The sequence below is a fragment of the Grampus griseus genome (assembly GCF_964374135.1).
Source record: "Grampus griseus genome assembly, chromosome: 12".
NCBI classification, from domain to species: Eukaryota; Metazoa; Chordata; class Mammalia; order Artiodactyla; family Delphinidae; genus Grampus; species Grampus griseus.
Genome location: NC_139006.1, coordinates 17,742,332 through 17,769,173, shown reverse-complemented (window position 1 = coordinate 17,769,173; position 26,842 = coordinate 17,742,332). Strand labels below are relative to the sequence as shown.

Here is a 26,842-nt window from a genome sequence, read left to right as displayed (position 1 = left end):
TCGGGAGCCCCCGGAGCCCTGGGTCCGGCCGCGGAGATCGCGGCGGGGGTGGCGGCAGGCCTCCCGCGCAGCCGCGATGCTGAGCTGCCGGGCTGAGGCGGCGATGACCGCGGCCGACAGGGCCATCCAGCGCTTCCTACGGACCGGTGCGGCCGTCAGGTGAGCTTTGGGGGGCGGGACGGCCGGGGAGTCCGGGACCAGAGGGACCAGGGTACCGAGGCTGGCCTGTGGCGGCCCTTTCACGCCCTAGTAAGGGTCCCCAGGGGCCGGAGTGCGCATTCCAGAGGTTTCTGCGTCCCGAAGTGTTGGAGGCCCAGGCCTTGGGGCGGGAAGGGCGACGGGCCTCCAGGGCCTCCAGGCAACGGCGATTCTGTCGGCACTCCCCAATTGTGCTGGCGCTCCCAGTTTTATCAGTGCCGCCTCCACCCCCCCCCCCTCCGCCTGCCAGTGCCTCCTGTAATCCTGTCATTGTCCCCAGAATTTGCAGGGATCCTCAGCCTTGTCAATGGCCCCCTCGGAGCTCTCAGCGCCTCGCAGGCCTTACCGGACCCCTTCATCCTTTCAAGACACCCCCAATCCTTCTGGGCTCCCTAGTCATGTCAGTACCTGGCCTGCTAGGGTTCCCCAACCTGTCAAGCTCCCCAGTCCTGCCATGGTTCTCACAACCCTGTAAAGTGCCCCGGGCTTGCTAGCGCCCCCCACCCGCACTTTGTCAGTACCCGTCTTCCTGTCACACACACCCCCCACACTTTTGCCTGGGATCCCTTAGTCTGTATGGGTCCCTAATCTAATTAGTGGCTCCTTATCTTGCAAGGGCACCTAAACCAATCAGGACCCCTTAACCTGTTAAGGCTCCCAGTCCTGTTAAGATCCCACATTCCTGCTAGGACCCCCAATAGTACGGGTTCTCAACCCTGTCAGTGTCCCTATGTCCCTTCTCTTATCCACCCTCCCGCGGGCTCCAGGCTTCAGAACTGAGCAGTGTGGCTCCGTCCCTCCCCGCAAGCCCCCTTCCTGACCCTAAATGACTGAGACCCATTGCTCAGGTCAGCTTCCTCCCTCTGGAACTGGAGCAGTCTAAAGAGCTTATCATCCCAGGGTTGGAAGTCCTCAGTGGCGATCCTGTCCAGTGCCCCCATTCTGTAGTTGGGACACGGGCCTTGCAGTGGCCATGCCTGTGGTCCTACAGCTGAGCTGACAGCAGAACTGTGGGGAGAAGCCAGATCTTTTCACTCCCAGACTCCACTACTCTCCTCGTGTTGTGGAGTTTCCAGAGTTGGCCCTGGGTTTTTTATCCATGCCCTACTTAAGACCTAGGCAGGCCCTCTCTCCCATCCTTTTGACAGTCTGTCCTTCAATTTCCCCATGAGCTTCCTGGTTAGAAGCACAGACTTGGCAGCCCAACAGACATGAGTTCAGAGCCATGTGGCCTCACGTGAATATACCTATTGTGTAAAAATCAGCACAATGTTGCATTAAGAAACTTCAAGAATAACTTTCATGAATGAAGCTGAGATTATAATACTTGATAATTGCAGCAGCTAATATTTGTTAGGCTCTTACTATGCACCCCATGCATTAGCACTTATTCCGTCTTTACAATAATTCTGTAAGGTAGGTCTCACAATTGTCCCCATTGTACAGATGAGGAAGCTGAGGCTTAGAAGGTGCAGTGACACCATAGGGAATAGCAGAACCAGAACTGAACCAGATTATGGAATTCCACTTTCTTAACCAAGTTCTGTGCACATTCTACCGACACTGTCTTGGAAGAACAAAGATTTATTTGAAATTCAGTCATCAGTTGTGTATCACATCAGCCATGACATTGGAAAAATGTTGGTTGTTGTAGACAGAGTTACTAGTATTACCAGTGGCTCTTCCCTGAGTTAACGTTGACTGAGTTGAGGTCAAAACAATATTCACATGATCCATACATGGGGATAAGAATATTTTAAACATACACACACACATATATGTAGCTAACACATATATATAGGTATATATTGCACAGATATATGTAGGTGCATATATTGTTTGCCTTATTTAGTGGAAATACATAACTGTGTATGAAGACAGTGTTGTAAGTTACTGGTGAAATTTCTTTATTTGTAGTAAAAGAATAACTTCAGTATTCGAGTCAAGCCTCAAATGAAGAAAACTGTAATATAATAAATATTTAGAAGATCTTTTATACTATTGTATGCCTCTCCCTTACCCCGTTTAATAACCTACAAGTTAAATCCATTTCTATATGTCTCCAGGTCCCAATCATTCAATAAGTATTATCAAGAACCTACTATGTGATCTAAATACTTGGAAACACTTGGGATATGTTAGTGTGTAAAACAAAGATCCCTGCCTGTGGGGACTTTGCATTTCAGTTGCGGGAGACCGAAAATAAACGTGGTGAATAAGTGAAAGTTAGGTTGGAAGGTGGTGAGCTCTGTGGTAAAAAGAAAACGTAGAACTGGGTAAAAGGGCCACGAGTGCAGGTTCTAGTAGTTTGTTAGAAGTGAAGGGATGGGGAGGGAGTGAGCCAAGCAGTGGGACCTGGGGAAACAGCATCTGAGGCAGAGGGAGCGCAGTGCAGAGGCCCTGGGGTGGGAGCTTGGCTGTGGCCGGGGTGGCGGGGCCGGTATGGCAGCAGAATGAGAGGCAGAGCAGGAGGAAAGCCCTGGCCGGTGGGGCTCTGGGGAGGTTGTGCTCTGACTTAGGTTTCAAATCCTAATGTCTAAATGTGCTGATTTTTAAGACATAATCCTATACTGTATATTACTTTAATCTGAAAGCAAGGTATTTGGCAGGCCAGTGGTTATTTTGATGAAATGTTATTTCTGTGTACCTGTACCTGTACATACACATATTGCATTTGTGATGAGGAAAGACAGTAAACTTATTTTCTTTTTTAGATATAAACTCATGAAGAACTGGGGTGTTATAGGTGGAATTGCCGCTGCACTAGCAGCAGGAATATATGTTATTTGGGGTCCCATTACAGAAAGAAAGAAGCGTAGAAAAGGTAAGAATGAAGCCTTTGGATCATGGTCTATAGACTGGACCCAAACTCTTATTGTTTAAAAACAGTACAGAAAGGGGAAGACATTTTTGGTTCTCTTGTATCTTCAATTTTGTCAGTAGTACTTTCTTTTAAACAGAAGTTAATTTTAATGACTCATTATGTTATACCCCCTAGTAAAAAGATTTATATTTCACCCGCACTAAGGTCATGAGTTTGAGACATGCTTCGTAATGAAAATTTTCAAGTGGCTTAATTGTCTAAGTGTTCTCATTGCTATGGCCATTGTGTTTTTCAGTTGTACAGTTGCCTAATTGTGTGACGCCTTTGTGCTTTCACTGAATAGCTGCTAGTCACTAGTAAATGTTTCAAGTTTGTTTCTTCACTAACACAAAAATCTATTTCCTTATTTTTAAAAATTCCCCCCTTTGTCCATGTTGCTCTACTTATATTGATTAAAATTCAGCCAAAATAAATAAATATATAAAAGGGACAGGTGTAGCAAAATGTTGATCACTGTTAATTCTGGGGATGGTTGTAACTGGGGTTCATTAGATATCTACTCTTCTTTTGTGCATGTTTGAGAACTCTCATAATAAAAAGTTGTTTTTGTTTGTTTTTGTTTTTTAATTTCAGCGGAAGAGGGAAGTGTGTCAGATTTTGTTGATCTCTTTGCAGAAGGACTGATCAGAATGGCAGTAGTGGTGTCTTTCCCACTGATTATAAGAACAAAATCATTGTCCTGGGGAACAGGAACAGAACAATTGTTTTCTTCTGTTGTGAGAAACATTGCTTTCTTAACAAAGAAGAGAGAGAGTGAGGGAGAGAAAGAGAGAGAGAGGTTACTAAGTGTCTCTGAACATTCAATGGAAGCCAGGCTGTGCCAGACACCCTGGTGCATTTCAGTAGTCACACGCGGCCCGGACTTGTCCTTCTGCGGCTTATGGTCCCCTGAAGGAGCAGTGGTAGGACTGGGCCTCGGCTAGGACAGGATGCCTGGCCCCCTGCTCTCTGTGGATGAGGACTTTCTGAGGTAGGGGTTTTCAATCCAAGGCCACGGTGCAGGAATTCTGGGTCCCAAATGGGAGAAGATAAAGGAGATGGTCCAATGCGATGCGCTGTTCTCTTGTTCCCCCCACTTTTTTAGGACTTGTGCCTGGCCTTGTCAACCTGGGGAACACCTGCTTCATGAACTCCCTGCTGCAAGGCCTGTCTGCCTGCCCCACCTTCATCAAGTGGCTGGAAGAGTTCACCACCCAGTACACCAGGGGTCAGGAGGAGTCCCCCCAACAGCAGCGCTTGTCCTTGACACTGTTGCGTCTCTTGAAAGGTACCTACCTGGAAATGTAAAGGGCGCGCTGTGCACTTTCAAAGCAGCAGCCCAGATGGCAGGCAAACGGTTAATAGCCTTTACGTAGAAAAAGATCATACCTATCATGATAAAAGCACTAAGGGCCCAATAGGTAGAGACAGGTGTTTTTTTTTTTTAATCAAAGCTGTAATCGTTTATTTTAAAACTTGTCAGTTTAGTAACAGGTTTTTAGGGAAGGAGAAAAATCCACTTCCATTTAAGCATTTTGACTGTAAGAAGTACCCTGGTTTCACAAACATCAAAGTTTAAAAACAAAAAGTGTCTTAGCCTAGGAAATAAGGTAATTCACAAAAGAAATAATACAGATTGTATTGAGATAGATACAGAATGCATCTAACAAACAAAATAAGCAATTTGGCCATCATCAAAGAAATATAAATAACATAATAGTGAGGTACCATTTTTTTGGCCTGTCAGCAAAGATTGGAAAATCCACAATCCTGACCAGCTAGCTGTTGGGTGACACGTTCATAAATGCTGGTGGTGGTGTAACTTGGGGCAGCCTTTCTGGGAAACAGTGGAACCACACAGTAATAGCTTGCAAAATGTTCAATACCGTTTGACCAAGTAATTGGTGGACTATGATTTACACTAGCCTGCAGTGGAGTTCTCAGGGCAAACAGGTGTGGGACTGGCCCAATACTGGCCCCGAGCTTGGAGAGTCACAGTGTACACGGTCTTGGTAAAGGTTTTAGGAAGCCACCAATCTAACTTCATTTTGAAACCACTTTTTTTGACTGTAGAGCTGGGTTTCCTCCTGTAGCATCTGGACAGCCCCACACGCAGATACCAAAATCTGCAGATGCTCAAGTCCCTTATATGAAATGGTGTAGTGTTTGTGTATAACCTATGTACATCCTCCCATAAGCTTTAAACCATCTCTATGCTACTTATAATACCCGATCCAATGTAAATGCTATGTCAATAGTTGCCGGTGCCTGGCAAATTCAAATTTTGCTTTGGGGAACTTTCTGGAATTTGTTTTCCTGAGTATTTTCTTTTTTGGGGGCTGCACTGTGCAGCGGGATCTTAGTTCCCCGACTAGGGATTGAACCTGGGCCCCTGGCAGTGGAAGCGCGGAGTCTTAACCACTGGACCGCCAGGGAATTCCCTTCCCTAGTATTTTCAATCCTTGGTTGAATCTGAGGATGCTGAACCAGTGGGTATGGATGGCCGACTATATGTGCAAAGATCTCCAACGCCTAGTGGTAATGGGGGGAAAAAGGAAAGAATATGGTTATCCAGCAGTAGAATGATTAAGCAATCAATGGAATGTTGCATAGCCATTAAGCATCATCTTTATGAAATGTTTCTGTTTTCTTTTTAATTTGGAAGAGGGCATAGGCTATCCTATTAAGTTTGAAAGAGTGGGGTACGAAATATGGTATAATTTTACTTCAGCCAAAGCAAAAATTTCCACAGATAAAGGCTGGACAGAAAAAGCCAAAATGTTAGCCATGACTCTTTTGGCATGGTGCAGGTGACAGTTTAAAAACATGAAAAAAAAAAACCTTTCAATAATAAGCGTGTATTACATAGTCAGAAAAAAATTGGATTTTAAAAACACTCAGCTAAATATTGCTTCACCAAGGTATGATCTCAGCTTGACACAGAAACCAGTATGAAAAGTAAGTTCTGCTCTTCTGTATAAGAGGCAACTTGAAAAAAAAAAAGAGGCAACTTGAAAATCATTTTTTTTACTGCCCTGTTTAAAAAAAAACATACCATCCCAAAGACTGTTAAGAACTGACACGTCCACATAGGTGTCATAATGTAGGGTTAGGTGTTGTCCTCCCATTATATCCTTCCTTCTCTGCTTCTGCTTCTCAGTGTCTTTTATTTTGGTTTTTAGAAATAGTTTTTCATTATATAAGTAATTCATGAGTAAATTCTTCTTGTTGAAAAATTAAAGCATTACAAATAAGGCTAAAATTCTCTTTATCACTACCCGCTCCTTTCTTTCCTTCCCAAAAGTAAAAGATAAGTGTAACCTTCCAAACCACTTTCTGTGCATTTAACTATGTTTCTAAATACCCACAGAAATGATATATTGTTTTGTTTGTTTTTTCATGACCAAATAACATGATATGTATTAGAAAAATGGCCATTTCATTACTTGTAGCTCTGCCTCATTCACCATTTTTTTTTTCTTTTTGTGAGTTTACTGGTCTCATGTATTTTGTCTTCTGTGAACTGCCAACTCATATCCTTTGCCCATTTTTAAAAATTGAGGCGAAGGGGCTTCCCTGGTGGCGCAATGGTTAAGAATGTGCCTGCCAATGCAGGGGACACGGGTTTGAGCCCTGGTCCGGGAAGATCCCACATGCCATAGAGCAACTAAGCCTGTGCACCACAACTACTGAAGCCTGCATGCCTAGAGCCCGTGCTCCACAACAAGAGAAGCCACTGCGATGAGAAACCCGCGCACCGCAACGAGGAGTAGCCCCCGCTCTCCACAACTAGGGAAAGCCCGTGCGCAGAAACGAAGGCCACATGCAGCCAAAGATAAAATAAATAAATAAATAAATAAATAAATAATAAATAAATATTTGAGGTAAAATATTCATAATGTAAAATTTACCGGGCTTCCCTGGTGGCGCAGTGGTTGGGAGTCTGCCTGCCAATGCAGGGGACAGGGGCTCGTGCCCCAGTCCGGGAGGATCCCACATGCCGCGGAGTGGCTAGGCCCGTGAGCCATGGCCGCTGAGCCTGCGCATCCGGAGCCTGTGCTCTGCAACCGGAGAGGCCACAACAGTGAGAGGCCCGCGTACCGCAAAAAAAAAAAAAAAATTTACCACCATAACCATTTTCAAGTAAACAGTTCTGTAGTATTAAGTATATTCACATTGTTGTGCAACCATGACCACTATTCATCTCCAGAAAGTTTGCATCTTCCCATATTGCAACTCTGTATCCATTAAACAATAACTTTCCATTTTCTACTACCCCCAGACCCTGGTAACTACTATTCTATTTTCTGTCGCTATGAGTTTGACTATGTACCATATTTAAGTGGAATCATACAATATTTGTCCTTTTATGTCTGGTTTGTTTCCCTTAGCATAATGTCCTTGAGGTTCATCCACATTGTAGCATGTGTCAGAATTTCACTCCTTTTTAAGGCTGGATATGAGTCATATTCCGCTGTGTGTGTATATGTATGTATATACACACTACATTTTGTTTATCCATTTATAGGTCAGTGGATGCTTGGGTTGTTTCCACCTTTTGGCCATTGTGAATAATGCTGCTGTGGAGACTGGTGTACAGATATCTGTTCAAGCCCGTGCCTTTAACTTTGGGGGGTATAGACCCAGAAGTGGAATTGCTGGATCAAATGGTAATTCTGTTTACCATTTTGAGGAATCACCATACTGCATTCCACAGCAGCCTTGGCATGTTACGTTCCCACCAGCAGTGCACAGATGTTCCAGCTCTCCACATCCTCACCAGCACTTGTTATTGTCTTTTTTTTTTTTTTTTTTTTTTGCGGTACTTGGGCCTCTCACTGTTGTGGCCTCTCCCGTTGCGGAGCACAGGCTCCGGATGCGCAGGCTCAGCGGCCATGGCTCACGGGCCCAGCCGCTCCACGGCATGTGGGATCTTCCCGGACCAGGGCACGAACCCGTGTCCCCTGCATCGGCAGGCGGACTCTGAACCACTGCGCCACCAGGGAAGCCCCTTGTCTTTTTGATGAGTGTGAAAGTGATATCTCATTGTGGTCTTGATTTGCATTTCCCTAATCATAGGTTATGTTGAGCATCTTTTCATGTGTTTATTGGCCATTTCTAGGGGTTTTTGTGTTTTTTTTATGAAACGTCTATTCAGATCTTTTGTCCATTTTTTAATTTGGTTTTCTGTATTTTTGTTGTTGTTGAGTTTTAGGAGTTCCTTATATATTTTGGGACTCAAGCCCTTATCAAACATGTGATTTACAGACGTCACACACCTTTACAGCAGCATAGCATCCATAATCGCAAGATATCCCGGTTTAATTAGCCATTTGCTCCCGGTGCCTTGTCTACGTAAACAGGCTGCAGTGAGCATCCTTGTACGTGCCCATCGTGCACATAGGCACCTCTTTCCCTGAGGTAGATCCTGAGAAAGTCATATGCTGGATTGTAGGACATGAAAATTAGTAGACATTGCCACATTGCCACACAGCATTTTAGGCAAAATTGGGCTGAAGGGGACATTCAGATCTTCCTTGGGAGGGTAAAAGCTAACAGAAGGGCTGCCTCGGAATGCAGGAGGAGGAAGGAAGGAACAGGACCTCTCCTGACGGGTCTCCTTCATACTGGAGGGTAAAGGTCTGACCTCAGGGTTTATTTGCACTGATAACTGGCTACTGACTGCCAATGCTGCTGCTTCTCCACCGCAGGTCACCACCCACGGCACCAGCCATGTTCTGAGAGGGGTGGCGTTGGCAATGTTCAGACCCTCCAGAGTCAGAGTCTGGAGTATTCAGAGCTCTCTCTCAAGTTCACTGACTGCAAATCAAGGAGGAGAAACAGGCTGGCTTAGTTTATCTGGAGAATCACGGAGCTCCCAGAAACTGCATTGAGAGGGCAGGCTCCTGTATTTTTATCTCCTCTGCACTAGCAGTACTGGCCCAGTGTGATATACTGGTCCATAATAATATGCTGTGGGACGGGGGGTGGTCAAGATCAGGAATTAACAAACTATGGCCCTTGGGCCAAATTTGGCCTACCGCCTGTTTTTTTTAAATAACTTTATTTATTTATTTTTGGCTGCATTGGGTCTTTGTTGCTGCGCATGGGCTTTCTATAGTTGCGGCGAGCGGGGGCTACTCTTAGTTGCGGTGCGCGGGCTTCTCATTGCAGTGGCTTCTCTTGTTGTGGAGCGCAGGCTCTAGGTGTGCGGACTTCAGTAGTTGTGGCTCACGGGCTTAGTTGTTCCGTGGCATGTGCGATCTTCCCGGACCAGGGCTCGAACCCATGTCCCCTGCATTGGCAGGCAGATTCTTAACCACTGCACCACCAGGGAAGTCCCACCGCCTGTTTTTGTGAATAAAGTTTTATTGAAACAGCCATGGTCATTTGTTTACATATTATCTATGTAATATGTAATATTACATTTTATTTAGGTAATATGTAATATTACTTATCTGTCGTCTATGGCTGCTTTTTGTGCTACATGGGCAGAGATGAGTAGTTGCTACAGACACCTGCAAAGCCTAAAATGTTTACTAGCTGACCCCTTACAGGAAAAGTTTGCCAACCCCCATCTAGATGTAATTGTAATATAAATTCATAAGCCCATCAGACTTTTATTTTTGTCTGTTAGGCTTGATTCTACCTTGATTGAAAAGTAAACAACTCAGAAGACCGTTTCAGGCTGCCTCACAGAGCTTGATGCTTTGCGGTGATAATCAGAAACTCAAATGCAAACAAGTCCCAGAGAAGGCCTTATGGCCACAGGAGGGAGTCCTGTAGAGAGGGGTTAGGGCAGTGAGTGTAGGGTTGGACCAGATGGTTGTTTAAAGGCTGGTTGTTTAAAGGCCCTCCTGTCCCTCAGAGTTGTGAGTTAAAATCATTTTATTCACTACAAATCTTGCAACAGTAAATTTATATTGATGATAGTAATTCAGATATCTGAAAGTCAATTACTTCATTTAAATGGTGCAGCCTCATGAAAAATTACATTCATTCAACAAACACGAAGTGTCTACTAGTGTACTAAGCATTGGGTAAGGCTACAAGGAAGAATAATGAAAGAGATATAATTCCAAGGTGAATTTTACAGTCCTTACATTATTAATTAGCTTTGACACGTGTGCTGTGCAGCTTTTCTGGTTGGTTGTCATGCTGGTTCACTTAATAACTGTGCTCCTTTTTTGTTCCCAGCTTTATCCTGCCAAGAAGTCACTGATGAAGAGGTCTTGGATGCAAGCTGCTTGTTGGACGTCTTAAGAATGTACAGATGGCAGATCTCTTCGTTTGAAGAGCAGGTGAACACAACATTCAAAGCAGGTTTCCTTGGAGAACGTTTCCCACTAATGAGGTGGGGCCTGAGCTCCAGAAACAGCTGCATTGCTGCAGCGGGAAGAATAAACGCCAGCATTGACCTTGCAGTTGTCTGACCTGCGTGGACATTTCTGTGACATTTTAGACAGCCTTAGTGTCCCGAGACCAGATTGTGAACTTTATTCCTGCTCTCGCAATCAGGGGAGAGGGAAGGTTCACAGGATAGGGCGTGAGCACACAGCTGCCAAAGAGGGCAAATCTTTTTAGTTCCTGAGTGACTTTGCATTTCAGTGGATGGTGGGGACATCTGGGGCCTATTAGAGAGAAGCAGGTGGCTTTACCTTAGAGGCTCAGAGGTTTGGGTGAGACTCTTTTTTAGACTATACCTTCATTAAAAAAAAAATCAGTCTTCGGAGGCTGGGTTAAAGTGGCCGCAAACCTTGAGCAGCTGTCATATGCAGTCCCAGGGCCTTCCTCCAGCCACTCCCGCCCCCCTTTTCCACGACTACAGCTTCCTTGTCTTCTTTGGTACTGGCCACCCTCCTCCTCTTCCCCAGAGGACGAGGCTGAGGCTGAGAGAGTGAAGCTCTAGGGACCAAAACTTTCGCTTCTGTTTGTGTACACTTCGGCGGTCCATCCCCGCCGCCACATTTCCAGGCTGGCCCTGGCCAGCGTTGGGTTGGCTGCTTCTGCCTCCCCCAGGGAGCCCCTGGACCAGAGCCCCTGGGCTCCCAAAACTGTGGGGCTGAAGCAGGAGGCATGTAAAAACGGAGAAATGAGGCGGGAAGGCTTCCTCTCTCCCCTCTTCTTTAGAGATGATCTCTGTTTCCACTTTCATCTGAAGCCATGTATGTGTTACTTCTTAAACACGACGTTGAGAGTATCCTATACTTTCTTAACAGTGCTTCTCGATTGATCCATTATATGTTGAAATATTTTTCCATTTAGAGAATACTTTTTAAATCCTCCTCTGGTAACTGGAATTATTTAGCTACATTTTACATTTCTCTAAACTGAGACAGTGACTGAGATTTAGTCCTTAACATCAGATACCTGTCGGCTGAAAAAAAAATGCACAACCTCAAAGTTGAGAATTAGGTTTTATTTGACAGACGTCCTGAGGACTTAAGCCCGGGAGGCAGCCTCTCAGATAGCTCTGAGGGACTGCTCCCAAGAGGTAAGGGAGGAGCAGGATATATCAAGTGTTTGCAAAATCAACAAAAACAAAAACAGATAGTCAGAACATCAGAAGATTACTGTTAATTAAAGAAAAAACAGACATGTCAAGTTAATGAATTTAGTATTTTTCTGTGTAAGGGAAGATGCAAGTGTCTGAGTTCATTGAAATCATTCCTTGGAGATGCCCCTTAGCTGTCTAGGGCCGGTATCCTGCTTTTCTCCATCTTGAATCCTCTCAGAGGACACAGTAGGGGGCGGCTGCAAGAGCTGATGGCTTGGTGGCCAGCACGTCCTTTGTTTACTGATATGACAGGTGACATTCTTTGCCCACATTCCTTTTCTAAGTCCTGCTCTTCTGTCAAGGACCCACTTAAGTCCCAGTTGCTCCTGGGGAGTATTTCCAGTGTCTGACACTGAGCCACAGAGTGCCGTAGTATGTGTGGGAAGGAGAAAGCATGTCTGTCTCTGGTTCTGTTCCTTTTTGAAGGTACCCAGAGCATCTAGCATGGGGCCTTGTCCACACCTTCACTATTAATGATCTGGTCATCCAACCACTTTTCAGTGTCTAAAGCTAGAGCTGTGGGGTGCTTTGGGCCAGGTATGTGAATTATCTGATTGAATCCTCACCACAGCCCTGTAAGGAGTTACCGTTACTATCCCCATTTTGCAGATGAGAACACTGAGGTTCAGAGCAGTCAAGTGACTTGCCCAAAGTCACACAGCTATTTGAGTGACAGAGCCAGGATTCAAGCCAGTCTGGCGCTAAAGTGGCTGCTCTTCAGCTCTTCTGCGATACTGTTCCTTTTCTCAAGGCCAAGTAATCACATGGCTGATGGTGACAGAATAGGTTTTGGATCCGACTCCATCCTGTCTTGGGATTTTTCTCTGTGGTGAACCCTTGCTCATGCTTCATGGGCTAGCCCAGATGCCTGGTTTGTCAAGGCTCCCCGAGCCTTGCAGGAAGAGATGATCCTCCCTCAGCTCCATGTCCAGGGCTCACTGGTCATAACAGGGCCATAGCATTGCACTGCTAGATAGTAGCAAGGCTGCCATGTCTGCCCCTGGGTTGTGAGTCCCTGAGGGCAAGAACCTTGCCTTACTTACCTTGGACTCTCCATCACTCTCTCGCCAACTGCTGGTCACAGCCTCAGAGGGGATTCATTTATATGTGCAACAAATGCTTATTGAATGCCGGCCTCGGGAAGGGCCTACTGAGGGCGCTGGGTGGTGGTATCAGGCGTGACTTGCAGGGACCCTGTGCTCAAGGAGCTCGCGGTGTAGTGAGGGTGGGGCTGCAGATCGTCCACAGGTAACTTGAACATGTGCTAAGAAGGTGACGTGAGAAAGTGTGGGGAGGACGGGCGGTGAGAGGAAAGCGGCAAGGGGACTCCTTAGAGGGGGCGGCTTCTCTAGAGGCCTGAGGTTTCAGCTGAGACCTGGAGTCTAACGAGGAGCGAGGCCCGGGGTGCTGTGGGCGCAGCGTGCCAGCCGGAGGAGCAGAGCCGGGGCAAAAGCCTCGAGCAGCTGCAAGGACACAGAGTTGAGAAGGGCAGGAAGGGCAGGGCAAGCAGCGGAGGAGAGGGGGCTGTGGGGACTGCAGGGCCTGGGAGGCCAAGGGCTGGAGCTGGGCTTCTGCTCTGCGTGCAGGGGGAGCCCCTCGGAGCTTTGGCAGGGGACCGCTTTGGCCCGACCTGACATGTGAACAGGACCATGCCGGCCTCTGTGTACAGGAGGGGTGCAGGGGGGCAGGACGGGAGCAGAGAGGAAAGCTGGCGGTGTGCAGACACCCAGGCCGGGGAGGGTCCAGCTCAGGCCGGGGCTGAGGCAGGGCAGTGGAGAGACCTCAGGGATTCAGCGGGTGGTTTGGAGGGAGGGCCTGCGGGGCCGCTGCTGAATGGCCGGGGGTGAGGTTAGGTCAGGGAGGGCTGGTGACGGAGGGTTCCCTGAGGAGCCCTGAAGGATGAGAGAGGCGGCCGCGTGAAGGCGTGAAGACCCGGGCGCGGGAAAGACCCAGGTCTGAGGTGGGAGCCGGCTTGGCACATTCAGGGAGCAAGAGAAGGCCAGGGGCTGGGGCGCGGCGGGGCGGGGAGAAGGTTCTAGGGCCGGGGCGTGTCAGGGCTGGCCAGCCAGCTAAGAAGGGAGCCGTTCACTGCAGCAGTGGAGGCCATCGGGAGGTTGAAAGCAGAAGAGAAAAGTCATTTGCCTTTAGAAACAGATCGCTCTGGTGACTGTGGACGGAGCCAAGAGTGGCAGCCCAACGAGTATCAGCCGCATCAGAGTTCAGGGGGGACGGGCTGCCCATCCCAGGAGAGTCTGGGTGGCTTTGGCTTTTGGGGAGAGGGGCATTTGAGTTGATCCTTAAAAAATAGTCCCCTGCCACATGAGGCAGCAATTCTGCTCTGGGTGTACGCCCGAAAGAGTTGAAAGCAGGGACTCAGATATTCTGTGTAGCCCGGTTCACAGCAGCATCATTCACGACAGCTGAAAGGCGGAAGCAGCTCACCTGCCCATCGATGGCTGAAGGATAAACAAGATGTGATGGGTGTGCATAGTGGAGTATTACTCAGCCTTTAAAAGGAAGGAAATTCTGTGCTACGTCATAGATGAACCGGCATATTGTGCTAAGTGAAACAAGTCAGTCACAAAAGGACAGATACTGTATGATTCCACTTATCTGAGGATAAGCGGAATTCATAGACAACAGAGCAGAACAGTGGGTGCCCAGGGGTGCGGGGGATTGGGGAGTTAGTGTTTAGTGGGCGTGGAGTTTCCATTTGGGAAGATGAAAAAAGTTCTGAAGATGGGCAGTGGTGATGGTAGCACAACAGCGTGAATGTGCTTAATGCCAATGAGCTGTACACTTAAAAAGCTTAAACTGGATGAGTGTTTTACCACAATGAAAACAAAACAGTAGTCAGGTAGAGCAGAGGTCAGAGCCGTCTCAGTAAAGCTAAACCAGGCTCAGAGATGGCTCAGATCAGCGAGAAGCCTGCCCACCCAGCATTCGTTCCTTCTCTCTCTCCTTGGGCCTCTCCCTTGAGGGCCTTTACTCGTGAAGATGTCTAGGATGTAACCATTTCCATTTAACGCACTGGGCCTTGAGAAGGTGGAAAGCAAATTCTGCCCACCTTAGCCATAGGGGGTCTCCCTGGTGGTCCACACAGGGGTGGTTCTGACGTTGCCGCGGCCTCTTCGGGCCACTCTGAAGAATGCTTTGCCCTTTGACAGGACGCTCATGAGTTATTCCATGTCATTACCTCGTCTTTGGAGGATGAGCGGGACCACCAGCCCCGGGTCACACATCTGTTTGACGTGCATTCCCTAGAGGTAAACCATTAACACTCTCGATACAATGAATGCGGTCTGTGCATATCGAACAGGTACAGGGAATACAGATGTAATTTTTCGTGTAACTTTAAACTCAAAAGTACGATTCGATAAAAACCCAGTAGTGGGAGTGAGGTTGGGGGAGGGTCTTAAACGTCACGCGTGGCAGCCGGTGACTTTGGTTAGAGATGTCGAGCTCTTAAAAATGATTCCCTGCTTCAGTCTGTGTTGGGCTTGAGACGAAAGAATGTATTTCCCCCCCCACTATTTAATACAGGAGAACAAGGAGCCACAGGAATGCTAAATGAATCTTATTTCTCTGGCACATTATAAATGTTAGGGAGTCGATAAAAGTTAATTAGTAAAAGGGGGGGAGTATTCCGGAGAGGCAGTATGTTCAATTGCATTTGGTGAAGGAACAGGTACAGTAACCAACCAGAGAGCATAATTAAGGCCCCTTTTAGGAAGCTTGGTTTAAAGTTGACTTTGAGGGACTTCCCTGGTGGTCCAGTGGTTAAGCCTCCATGCTCCTAAGGCAGAGGGCTCGGGTTTGATCCCTGGTCAGGGAGCTAAGATCCCACGTGCCGAGCGGCATGGCCCAAAAGTAAAGAAATATATAAATAAATAAAGTTGATTTTGAACTGTGCAGTCAGCACAGAAACTTGTGAGATTTAGGAGTGGGGTGAGGGTGGGTGATCAGAGAGATTGCAGTAGGGTTTTCAGCCTCTCTCTTTTTCGTCCCCTACAGCAGCAGTCAGAAATGACTCCCAGACAGATCACCTGCCACACCAGAGGTAGTCATTTTCCATTGAACTGTAACACGTGAGATATGTCCTTTTTAGAAATGACAATAATTTGCTTTATGTTTTCTAAAAATAATGTTTTTTCTGGTGACACCCATTCTGACTTGGAGTGTGTGTACTTGAAAGGAACCTGTGTTTTGGGAACAGTTTTAAACTGTCCCCCTGGTGAACATTTTGAATTGTTCCATCACACCCGAGCCCTGCTCAGTTTCCTCTGAACGGACTTACTTCTCCCTCAAACTAGGGTTTTTCTTGACCTTCTTGAATTGGTCCTCTGGTGAACTCAATAAGCTGAAACTGCCGTGTCCTCAGCATTTACACTTTGGCCAACTATTCCTGCAAATGACCCCTTCCTCCTTGGAAGGAAATTACTGTTTTCTTAACACTTAAAAAAAAATGACGTATCCATTCCTTTGCACACTGGTAGTAATGAGAACAATTCTCTTTTGGGTCCATACCGTGTGCCAGGCACCGTAATATCTCACTTAAGCCTCCCAACAGCTCTATGAAGTTGGCGGTATGGAGGATAGTGGGGTCATAATTATCCCCATTTCCAGCAAACTGAGGCTTACAGGGATGAAGTCTCTGGCTCTGGTCACGTGGCTAATAAGCAAAGCCAGGACCCAACCCAGGCTGGCCTGACCTGGCGCCCGTGGTTCCAACTAGCACACCACGCTGCTGTGTTTATTCCGCTAGCCCCCATCCTATCCCCCCCAAAGCTCGTGTTTTTCAGAACTTGCTTATTCTGATGATTTCAGAGGTTTATCTCACTTTATGGAATGTTCACCAGTGGTATCATTCTTGTGACATCTCAAACATTTGAAGCAAATGTTTGTAAAAAGACATTATCAAACACAAATTTCTTTTTTAAATGTGGCTGTGCCTATTATATAGAAACCACATTTAAGGACCTGTGTAAATTCTCCTGTGAAGGGAACTGGTTGTGTTTTTGATGGATTTCAGTAAGGGAAGCTCTTTCAGTGTCCTTTTCAGGAACTTTTTTTTTTTTTTCTAAAGAAGGTGTGTCTACCACATACTAAGAAGGGGGGTGAATTTTGAGGTTGGTGCCAGAGGGCTAGAGGTGGCCTATCCAAAGGTGTTCTGTATTCCAGGGTCACCTCATCCCACATCCAGCCACTGGAAGTCCCAGCATCCTTTTCATGGAAGACTTACTAGTAACATGGTCTGCAAACACTGTGAGCACCAGGTAAATACTATACCAATACTTGATATTTTCTGGCAAGGTTTTATTTAAGTTAAGATTCATGGGGCTTCCCTGGTGGCGCAGTGGTTGAGAGTCCGCCTGCCGATGCAGGGGACAGGGGTTCATGCCCCGGTCCGGGAAGATCCCACATGCCGTGGAGCGGCTGGGCCCGTGAGCCATGGCTGCTGGGCCTGCGCCTCCAGAGCCTGTGCTCCGCAACGGGAGGGGCCACAACAGTGAGAGGCCCGCGTACCGCAAAAAAAAAAAAAAAAGATTCATGAAGTGTCCAGAACATGAGGACTGACATTGGTGTCTGGCTTCTGTGATTTTTCTGGGGTCTGTAGGCTTGGTGGACCCACTGCCCCCCCTTGGTCAGTGCTGACATATCAGTTGATTCTCAGATGGCATCTTCTGTACCAAGAGCAGCAGACCCATTGTGATTGGCAGCGTTTTGAGTCCTAAGGTTGGGTCTATACCCATGGTGAACACAACAGATTCTAGGGCTGTTTTTTGGGGTGTGTGTGTGTGTGTGTGTGTGTGTGTGTGTGTGTATGTGTGTGTGTTTTGCTTTTGAGATTTTAAATTTTTATTATGCAAAATTTTGAGCATGATGCAAAAATAGAGAATTGTACAACTGTCACCTCAGTCAGTTTTAGAATATTTTTCATCACCCACCCCTTGCTCCCGCACACACAAAAAAACCACCCCTGTACCCGTTAGCAGTCATTTCTCATTTCTCCCCACACTCTGTCAGCCCTAGGAAACCACTACTCTACTTTCTGTCTCTATATAGTTTGTCTATTCTGGACGTTTCATATAAATGGAATCATATGGTGCTTTGAGACTAGCTTCTTTCACTCAGCATAATGTTTTCAGGGTTCTTCCACATGTTGTATCATGTATCAGTACTTCATTCCTGTTTATTACCAAATAATATTCCATCGTATGGATAGATCACATTTTGTTTATCCATTCATCAGCGGATGGACATTGGGTTGTTTCCACTTTTGCCTTGTTTCAAATCTTAAGAAACAAATATTTGGTGTTTCGTAATTAAGTATGATGTTATCTTTGAGTTTTTCTATTCTCCTTTTATCACACTGAGAAAGTTCTTTTCTATTCCTAGTTTGCTGAGAGTTTTTATCATGACTAATAATTGGATTTTGTCTTGCTTTTTCTACATATATTGAGATGATCTTTTTTTTTTTCTTTTATTCTGTTAATATGGTGAATTACAGTGATTGATTTTTCTAATGTTAAACTACCTTTGTGTTTCTGGGATAAATTTCATTTTATTGTGATGTCATTCTTTTTATATATTACTAGATTTGGTTTGCTAACATTTTCTGAAGGCTATTCGTGTTTTATGTTTATGATTTTCTTGTAATGTCTTTCTCAGCTTTTATTATAAGGGTTATGCTAGCCTCATAAAATAAGCTGGGAAGTATTCCTGCCTCTATTTCCTCAAGGTCTTTGGGTAATATTGGTATTGCTTTTTCCTTAAGTGTTTGCTAGAATTTGTTTCTTTTTATTTCTTTAGTTCTATTTTTGCTGAATTTCTTTTGAGACTATGCTGTTAGGCACATACACATGAATTAATTATGATGAGTTGACTCTTACTGTCGTGATAAAATGTCCCTCCTTATCTCTAGTAAGACTCCTTGTCTGGAAGTCTATTTTGTCTGTTTAGTTTCCATCTAACTAGTGTTTCTATGGTATGTCTCTTTCTGTGCTCTTATTTTTGACCTATCTTTTGTCTTTGTATTTAAAGTGTGGCTTTTGTAGAGAGCATATAATCGGGTCTCGCCTTTTTATCCAGCTTCCTATCTGCCTTTTATTCGGTGTGTTTAGTCCATTTACATTTAACGTAGGTATTTATAGGGTGGATTTAGGTCTGCTGTTTCACCGTTGGTTTTCTACTTGTCTCATATAGTTTTTGTCTCTCTGTTCCTCCATTCCTCCCTTCTTTTGGGTTAATTGAATACTTTTTAGTATTCCATTGTAATTCCTCTGTTAGCTTTTTAGCTACATTTTTTTTACATTTGTGTGTGTGTGATTACATCATGCAGTGTTAACTTATCACAGTTTATTTAGAGTTAATATCATATTCCTTTGTGTAAAATGTAGGAACATTATGAAAGTATAGTTCTGTTACCCCATCTTTTGTGCTTTGTCGTATATATTATTTACATGTACATACATTATAAACCCCACAACACTGTCATAAAAATTTTTACTCTAAACAGTTATATGTGTTTAAAAGAAATTAAAAGAAAAAAATTTCACGTTTACCATTTTCAGTATTCCTCAGTGCCTTCTGTAGATCCAGGTCCATTTGATGTTTTTTTCCCTTCAGTCTAAAAATATTCCTTTAACATTTCTTGCAGGTCTGTTGACAAATTCACGTAGATTTCATTTATATAAAAATGGTTTTGTTTTGCCCTTCTTCTTTTTGAAGACTGGTTCGGCTGTGTATAGAATTTTGGGTTGACAGTGTTGCTGTTGTTTTGGTTTGGTTACATTTATGGACATTATTTTCACCAACTTTGAACATTTTTTTGGCCACTGTTTTTTTCAAAAAAATCTATGCCCCATTCTCGACTTGTTAGTCCATTTCATATTGTCCCACAGGTCACTGAGGCCTGGTTCTTTTTTCTTCAGTCTTTCTCCTGCGTGTCCTTCAATTTAGATAATTTCTATCGACCTATCTTCAAATCTCCTGACTGTCTTTCCCATCTTCAATCTCTGTTTGCTTGCCCAGTGACTTTTTCATTTTAGTTACTGTTCCTTTTACTTGTCTCTCTCTTTCGGCTCTCTATAATTTCCATTCCTCTGCTGGGATCCTCTCTCTGTCCTCCGCCAGATCTCAATAACTCTCTCTTCCTATATGTCCCTGGGCATGTTCATAATATACTCCTTTAGGGTCCTTGTGCTAATTGCACCACCCAGGTCCTCACCTCCTCTCCCCTACACACCACGGGTCACACTTTCTTCTTTCTTTGTACTGTATGTCTAGTAATTTTTTAATATTGACACTGTAGTAGAGACTCCGGATTCTGGTATGTCTCTCTGAGAAATAATGAACTCTGTCCTAGCAGGCAGTTGCCTTGGCTGAGCTTAAACTCCAAGCCCCGCCTCTCCAACACTGGGCGGCAGACTCTCCGCTCAGTTTTCTCAGCCTCCAGCCGCAGCTTCTTGCTGAGTCCCTGGAGGCTCTTCCATGTCTGTGCGCTTTAGGGATCCGCCATGGAATCAGGCAGGGCTTATACACAGATTGTAGGGCCTATCCTCTCCTGGCTCCTCTCTTTCTGGGATTTCCTCCAGCCTCTGTACCAGCCCTGAACTCTGTCTCCTGATACCTTAATTCTGTAAGACTGCTGCTTTTTCCCACCCAACACTGAACTGCATGGATTAGGGGAGACCCTCAGGCAAAGAAGCCACACATAGCAAATCTCACCCACCGAGGTCCCGTTTCTCCACGAATTGACTTCTCCATTTCCGCCTGCTTTTGGTAGCCCTCCAGTTGTTCAATTTGTTTTGTTTTGGTCCAGATTTTACAATTGTTATGTCAAGGAGAGTTAGTCTAGCCAAACTACTGTGCCATAATTGAAAGCAGGAACTCTTTTTTTTTTTAAATAAATTTATTTATTTATGTATTTATTTTTGGCTATGTTGGGTCTTCGTTGCTGCGCGTGGGCTTCCTCTAGTTGTGGTGAGCGGGGGCTACTCTTCGTTGCGGTGCGCGCACTTCTCATTGCGGTGGCTTCTCTTGTTGTGGAGCACGGGCTGTAGAGCACAGGCTTAGTAGATGTGGCACATGGGCTTAGTTACTCCACGGCCTGTGTGATCTTCCCGGACCAGGGCTCGAACCTGTGTCCCCTGCATTGGCAGGCAGATTCTTAACCACTGCACCACCTGGGAAGTCCGAAAGCAGGACCTCTTAACCCTGTTTTATCATTTGTTGTTTTGGGGCTTTTTTTGCAGTTAATAATATAACATGCACATCTTTCCATATAATCATGTGTAGTTCTACTACACTATTTTTTTTTTTTTTTTTGCGGTACACGTGCCTCTCACTGCTGTGGCCTCTCCCGTTGCAGAGCACAGGCTCCGTACGCGCAGGCTCAGCGGCCATGGCTCACGGGCCCAGCCGCTCCGCGGCATGTGGGATCTTCCCGGACCGGGGCATGAACCCGTGTCCCCTGCATCGGCAGGCGAACTCTCAACCACTGCGCCCCCGGGAAGCCCCTCTAATGCACTATTTTTAATATAGTATTCCATTCTATAATATATGGATATGATATAATTTATTTAATCACCCCCTGGAATTTTCACCCATTCACATTTTGCCGTCATAAATGATGCTGTGATAACCACATCCTTGTAGTTATATTATCCATGGTTATTTCCTTAGGATAAAAATCCCAAAATTGCTGGGACAGGTATGCTATCGTATAGTTTTTCCAAGATATCCTTTAGTATTATTGTAGTTCTTATGTTTACAAGGTTGTTCTTAATAGAATTTGCTTCTAGGTAAGTACATTATGTTTGACTGTGTTACTGTTGGGCATGTAAATATTAAACTGTTTTATAGGCATATATCTTCCCATCTATAAAGCTTTGAATTGAACCTAAGTCCTTTCTGGTTTTTGCTGCAATATGTGTTTCAGAGTCCCGTTCGATTTGATACCTTCGATAGCCTTTCACTAAGTATTCCAGCTGCCACATGGGTATGTACTGATCTGTGGTTTACTTGGGGTCTGTTTTGGAGACATTTGAATCTGAAAGGGCTTTGAGACATTTCGTGTAGCTCAGCTACTACACATGACTCAGACACATGGTTGGTTGAACCCATCTTAGTTTTAATCTGTGGTACCATGGCCTGTCTTGGGGGGAGAAGGTGGGCATTTTCTCTCTTGCTGCAGAAATTTTGGCTTTTTTGAACACACACACACACACACACACACACACACACATTAATCTCAATTTCAAAGCTATCTACAAGAACATGGAAGCCCATAATTTTCTGCAGTGTTATGTCCTCATACCCTTGAATCCATCCATAAGAGCAAATCCAAGATGCTCTGGGCTCCCCATCTGTTCAGGAAACACCCAGTTGTGTCTGTGAAGCCTCACTGCCTGCCTAAGCAGAATAAAGCTCTGGGCTTCACACTGTTAACAGTTTCAGTCTAGCTCTCCTTGAATTGTAATCATGAATGTCCTTCTTGTGCTGTAGGGTCATCCACTGACCCTGGACCACTGCCTTCACCACTTCATCTCGTCGGAATCCGTGCGGGATGTCGTATGTGACAACTGTACGAAGGTATGGCTTTAACCCCAAGTGCCATTTCCTGAGCCGGCCCACGTGTCCTGATACAGTGCTTCCCACACCGTCGGCCCTGAGCTCTGCCGACTACCCCCAGAGGCTCTCTGCAGCCACAGCCACGTCCATCTAAGTTGCTGAGGAAATTGGCAGCCCACGGACCAAATCTTTTTCCCAGATGAGTTTGGTTTCATCCACAAAATGTTTAAAGAAAAAAATTTGAATGCCATGCTTTGAGGTGGGACAGGCCCGCTCCAATTCACTGCAGTTCTCTCCGCACCCACCTGTTTCACATCTGCCTCAGCTGAGCGACCTGCCCGACTCCCCCGAGCAATTAAACATCACCCTCTGAATTAAGAGGAACTGTGGGGGCCAGAAATTTTGAAGACACAGAACAAAACAGATGACATGCTAGTGTCAGTTTCAGTGCGGCCTCTTTACTTCTTTTGCCTCCACGGTCACCATTAGTTAATGACTAAAAGAGTGAAGACAACTCACAGATAACTGGGCAGCTGAGTTCCTTCAGCAGGTGGACGTCAAGTGCCCAGTGAATGCACTTGTAACGCCAGCCTGACCCACAGCTCTCCCTAGGGGTCCTGTTTCAAGAATTTCTGCAGAGGGACTTCCCTAGCGGTCCAGTGGTTAGGACTCCGTGCTTTCATTGCCGAGGGCGTGGGTTCGATCCCTGGTCGGGGAACTAAGATCCTGCAAGCTGCGCAACGCTGCCAAAAAAAAAAAAAAAAAAAGAATTGCTGCAGAGAGATGTTTCCTTTATTTCAGATTGAAGCGAAAGGGACGCTGAATGGGGAGAAGGTGGAACACCAGAGGACCACGTTTGTCAAACAGTTAAAACTAGGGAAGGTGAGCCCATGCCGCATGCTTGGCCGGCTCTGCTCCCGAGGGCCCCCCGGGTCCCGCTCCCGACCCGCGGCTCTTTCCGTCTCTCCCACCCGCAGCTCCCCCAGTGTCTGTGCATCCACCTCCAGCGGCTGAGCTGGTCCAGCCACGGCACACCCCTGAAGCGGCACGAGCACGTGCAGTTCAACGAGTTCCTGATGATGGACATCTACAAGTATCACCTCCTCGGACACAAACCCGTTCACCGCAGCCCCGAGCTGCACGAGAAGGCAGGACCTGCACTGGAGCTGCAGGGCGGGCCGGCAGCCCCCAAGCCAGGTGCCTGCCCGAGGGGCCAACGCAGCTGGAATTGGCGGGTTCCTTGTGCCACAAGGGCCAGGCTCACCCGACGGCTGCTTAAATTCTTGAGAACAGCAGGATTGGGGGTGGGAGAGGAAAGGTTTTGTAAAAGAGGTTTAACTGGCACAGTCACAAGATGTCTAGTTTTTAAAAACTCTCTGACAAATGAAAAACTGTAGGCAGGAAAGCAAAATGTTGCTTTCTGGTCTTCTGACTAAACAATAATTGGCTCAACTCATTCCAGTGAATTTCTTCTCTTTTCTTCTCCCCAGTACAGTCACCTCGTTTAGACAGGAACTGTGGGGAGGAATGTCCTGGCTGAAGATCCCTGAACATCTTATTTGGGTTGATACTTCTTTGCTGAATTGCTTTTTGTCTGATCCCATTACCATCCTCCCTTGAAGCTAATTATTGATCGGGTCCCAGTGAAGCCAGGTAGCTATTATCACTCTGTCTCACTGAAGAGAAAACCGAGGCTCCCAGAGGCTGATTGGTCCAGGGGCAAACAGCAGATGGGGGATCTGGTACTGGAATGAAGTGTCGGGACAGTGTTTTTTGTTTTTTTTTTTTAATTTGTTTTTGGCTGTGTTGGGTCTTCGTTTCTGTGCGAGGGCTTTCTCTAGTTGTGGCGAGCGGGGGCCACTCTTCATTGCGATGCGCGGGCCTCTCACTGTTGCGGCCTCTGTTGTTGTGGAGCACAGGCTCCAGACGCACAGGCTCGGTAGTTGTGGCTCATGGGCCTAGTTGCTCCGCGGCATGTGGGATCTTCCCAGACCAGGGCTCGAACCCGTGTCTGCTGCATTGGCAGGCAGACTCTCAACCACTGCGCCGCCAGGGAAGCCCCGTTGGGACAGTTTTGTAAAGGTGTTGTATGTAATTTGTTCAGTTCTTTGTAAATGAGGAAAACTCACCGACTTTCGAGGCTCCAAGCCTGAACTCGCCACCCGTGTGCCAGGACTGTCTTCCCTGCACCCCAGACTTTCCCCACCTAACACCCCTTACTACCATTATTCTTTCCTACATCCATTTGTGTGGCCTGGCAGGACATCATTCACAGGGAGACCGAGCTTTGTCCTTTCTCAGAAGGTCAATAGTTTAACATTGGGAGCAGCTGGGGTGGGAAGAGGGCCCAGTTTTAAATCCAGGACCTCCTTGCCCTGGCTTCCTCTTCTCCCTGGCAGGGGTGCAGGTCTTTAGCAAACAGGGCTGGGAATCTCAAAGACTCACAGAGTCGTCAGAGTGAGCAGGAGGCTAGGAGCTGGGTACATTTTTCCTATTTGGGGATTAAAACAGGCAGAGGCAAAAAGGAAGTTTTATGAATCAGCATAGGACAAAATCAAGTATCTGTTTTTCCTCTGTAGCCTTACTGGGGAGTTATATTTCAAGCTAATCCAAACCATGTCTTGTTTACCCAAAGCTGCTGCTCACTTTCATTGCCTTCGGCCTTTTTCTCTTGCAGTTCGGAGTCACCCGGGGGGCCCCAAAACACAGATTTGCATGAACGGCGCCTGCTCCCCATCTTTCTTGCCCACGCTGCCAACCCCGATGCCCTTCCCCCTCCCAGCTGTTCCTGACTACAGGTGAGCCACTTTTTAGACGCATATGCCTCATTCACTGATGGCTTTAAAAATAAGAGTTACAAAGTCCATAAAATGTAAATGTTATGTGTATGTGTGTATACATGTACATATGTATGAAAGTATGTACATAGAATATAAAGAAAGAAATTTTAAAAATTTTGGGGACACCACCTAAAGATAGATCACCAATTAAATCTTTGTCTTCCACTCTGTAAAGCTGTGTGTGTGTGTGTGTGTGTGTGCACGCATATACTACACAACATACATACACTCACAGAATGGACAGTTTACCAGGCCAGTAAATACAGGTCTCTATTTCAGTGGTTGCATAGTATTCAGTTGTATAGCTGTACCATTGTGTCAGTCCCCTATTGTTGAACATCTAGTATTTTTTACTCTTTGCTTTTTTTTTTTTGCGGTACGTGGGCCTCTCACTGTTGTGGCCTCTCCCGTTGCGGGGCACAGGCTCCGGACGCGCAGGCTCAGCGGCCATGGCTCACGGGCCCAGCCGCTCCGCGGCATGTGGGATCTTCCCGGACCGGGGCACGAACCCGTGTCCCCTGCATCGGCAGGCGGACGCTCATCCACTGCGCCACCAGGGAAGCCCTCCTCTTTGCTTTGCCTCTAAACCTTCCTTGTTGTATTTGTAAACCACTGACATTTGTTCCTACCGTTCAGCTCCTCCACGTACCTCTTCCAGCTGGTGGCAGTTGTTGTCCATCACGGAGACATGCACTCGGGACACTTCGTGACCTACCGACGGTCCCCGCCTTCGGCCAAGAACCCTCTCTCCACCAGCAACCAGTGGCTGTGGATTTCTGACGACACTGTCCGTAAGGCCAGCCTGCAGGAGGTGCTGTCCTCCAGCGCCTACCTGCTGTTTTACGAGCGTGTTCTTTCCAAGATGCAGCACCAGAGTCAGGAGTGCAAGTCTGAAGAATGACTCTGCCCTGGCCCCGAAGCTAGAGCTGATGGCTCCGTCCAAGCTGCGTGTGTGTGCGTGTGCGTGTGTGCTGTGGTGTGTACGTGCAAGCAGCCCCACTAGAGTCCTGCAGCCTTCTGGCGTGTTCTAAGAGCAGGCTCCACACAGGAGCTGGTGGCCCCGATTCAAACGAGGTCAGGCTCCCCGCACAGCTCTGCCCGTGCGTACCAGGGCAGCGGTGCCGGGCTAGGAAAACAGTCATTGTGTCTAGAGCGTGTCTTGTCACTCACCTGACCCAGGTAATTAAAAGAAACCAGACTCCAGAAGCCACCTTTTTTAGATTGATACATTAGGTGTTCTCAGAGGGGAGTTAACTTTGTCTGATCCTCCAGCGTTTCAGCATAGATCTTTTATTTTTAATAAGCAGTCCCATAAAAATGGTTGAACTAGTGAAATTACTAAAGGCAACAACTTCGAAGAAAAAGTGCCTTTCGCTCTCAATTGCTTTCGTAGCACGTCCCTTCTGGAGAACACACCTCATCTGGGAATCATATAAACAATTTTTGAAAAGCTCTGTACCTTCCAAAGTTACCGAATAGAGAGCAACAGAACAGTTAACAGACGCCTGATGCGCACCCGCCTTCCCTTTTTATATGTCTTTTTCTAACCTTTCGATTCTTTATATGTAGTAAAAGCTCATGTGCCAAATCCGCCCTCGGGGAAATTCTTTCTCTACTTTGTCAGTTACCAGTGACCAGCTTTCTCTTTGCTGTTATCTTTTGTATCCTGGACTCCCAAGTGTGATGATCGCATATTATATAACTGTGTCAACGGCCAGAACTCGGTGGCCTGTGTGCCACACCTAGGACTCCTCCGCTCTGTAGAAAACCCTTTCTCACACAAGGACCCCACGGTGGACAGCTATTCTC

At 46.3% G+C, this 26,842-nt stretch overlaps 1 protein-coding gene across 3 annotated transcripts; it reads left to right on the top strand.

Moving 5' to 3' along the window:
• Positions 1 to 25,936, top strand: USP30 (ubiquitin specific peptidase 30). 3 transcript variants are annotated; one of them, XM_082668500.1, is made up of 13 exons: positions 1 to 159; positions 2,913 to 3,022; positions 4,167 to 4,349; positions 10,259 to 10,362; positions 14,786 to 14,884; positions 15,636 to 15,678; positions 16,800 to 16,894; positions 21,562 to 21,621; positions 22,128 to 22,214; positions 22,995 to 23,075; positions 23,171 to 23,390; positions 24,871 to 24,991; positions 25,670 to 25,936. In XM_082668500.1, the coding sequence occupies exons 1-13, from the start codon at positions 77 to 79 to the stop codon at positions 25,932 to 25,934; spliced, it is 1,551 nt and encodes a 516-aa protein (XP_082524626.1). In that variant the 5' UTR covers positions 1 to 76; the 3' UTR covers positions 25,935 to 25,936. The 3 variants fall into 3 exon arrangements, with proteins under 3 accessions (XP_082524626.1, XP_082524625.1, XP_082524627.1); XM_082668499.1 differs by having other exon boundaries at positions 15,633 to 15,678; XM_082668501.1 differs by lacking the exon at positions 2,913 to 3,022 and having other exon boundaries at positions 53 to 159; positions 15,633 to 15,678.
• Positions 25,937 to 26,842: the final 906 nt, after the last annotated feature.

Excerpts from the sequence above, each read along its gene's own strand:
- USP30 (XM_082668499.1), top strand. The coding sequence starts at position 77 with ATGCTGAGCTGCCGGGCTGAGGCGGCGATGACCGCGGCCGACAGGGCC. Across the intron at positions 16,895-21,561 it reads GCAAACACTGTGAGCACCAG|AGTCCCGTTCGATTTGATAC; the intron begins GTAAATACTATA and ends TATGTGTTTCAG. Across the intron at positions 21,622-22,127 it reads GTATTCCAGCTGCCACATGG|GGTCATCCACTGACCCTGGA; the intron begins GTATGTACTGAT and ends CTTGTGCTGTAG.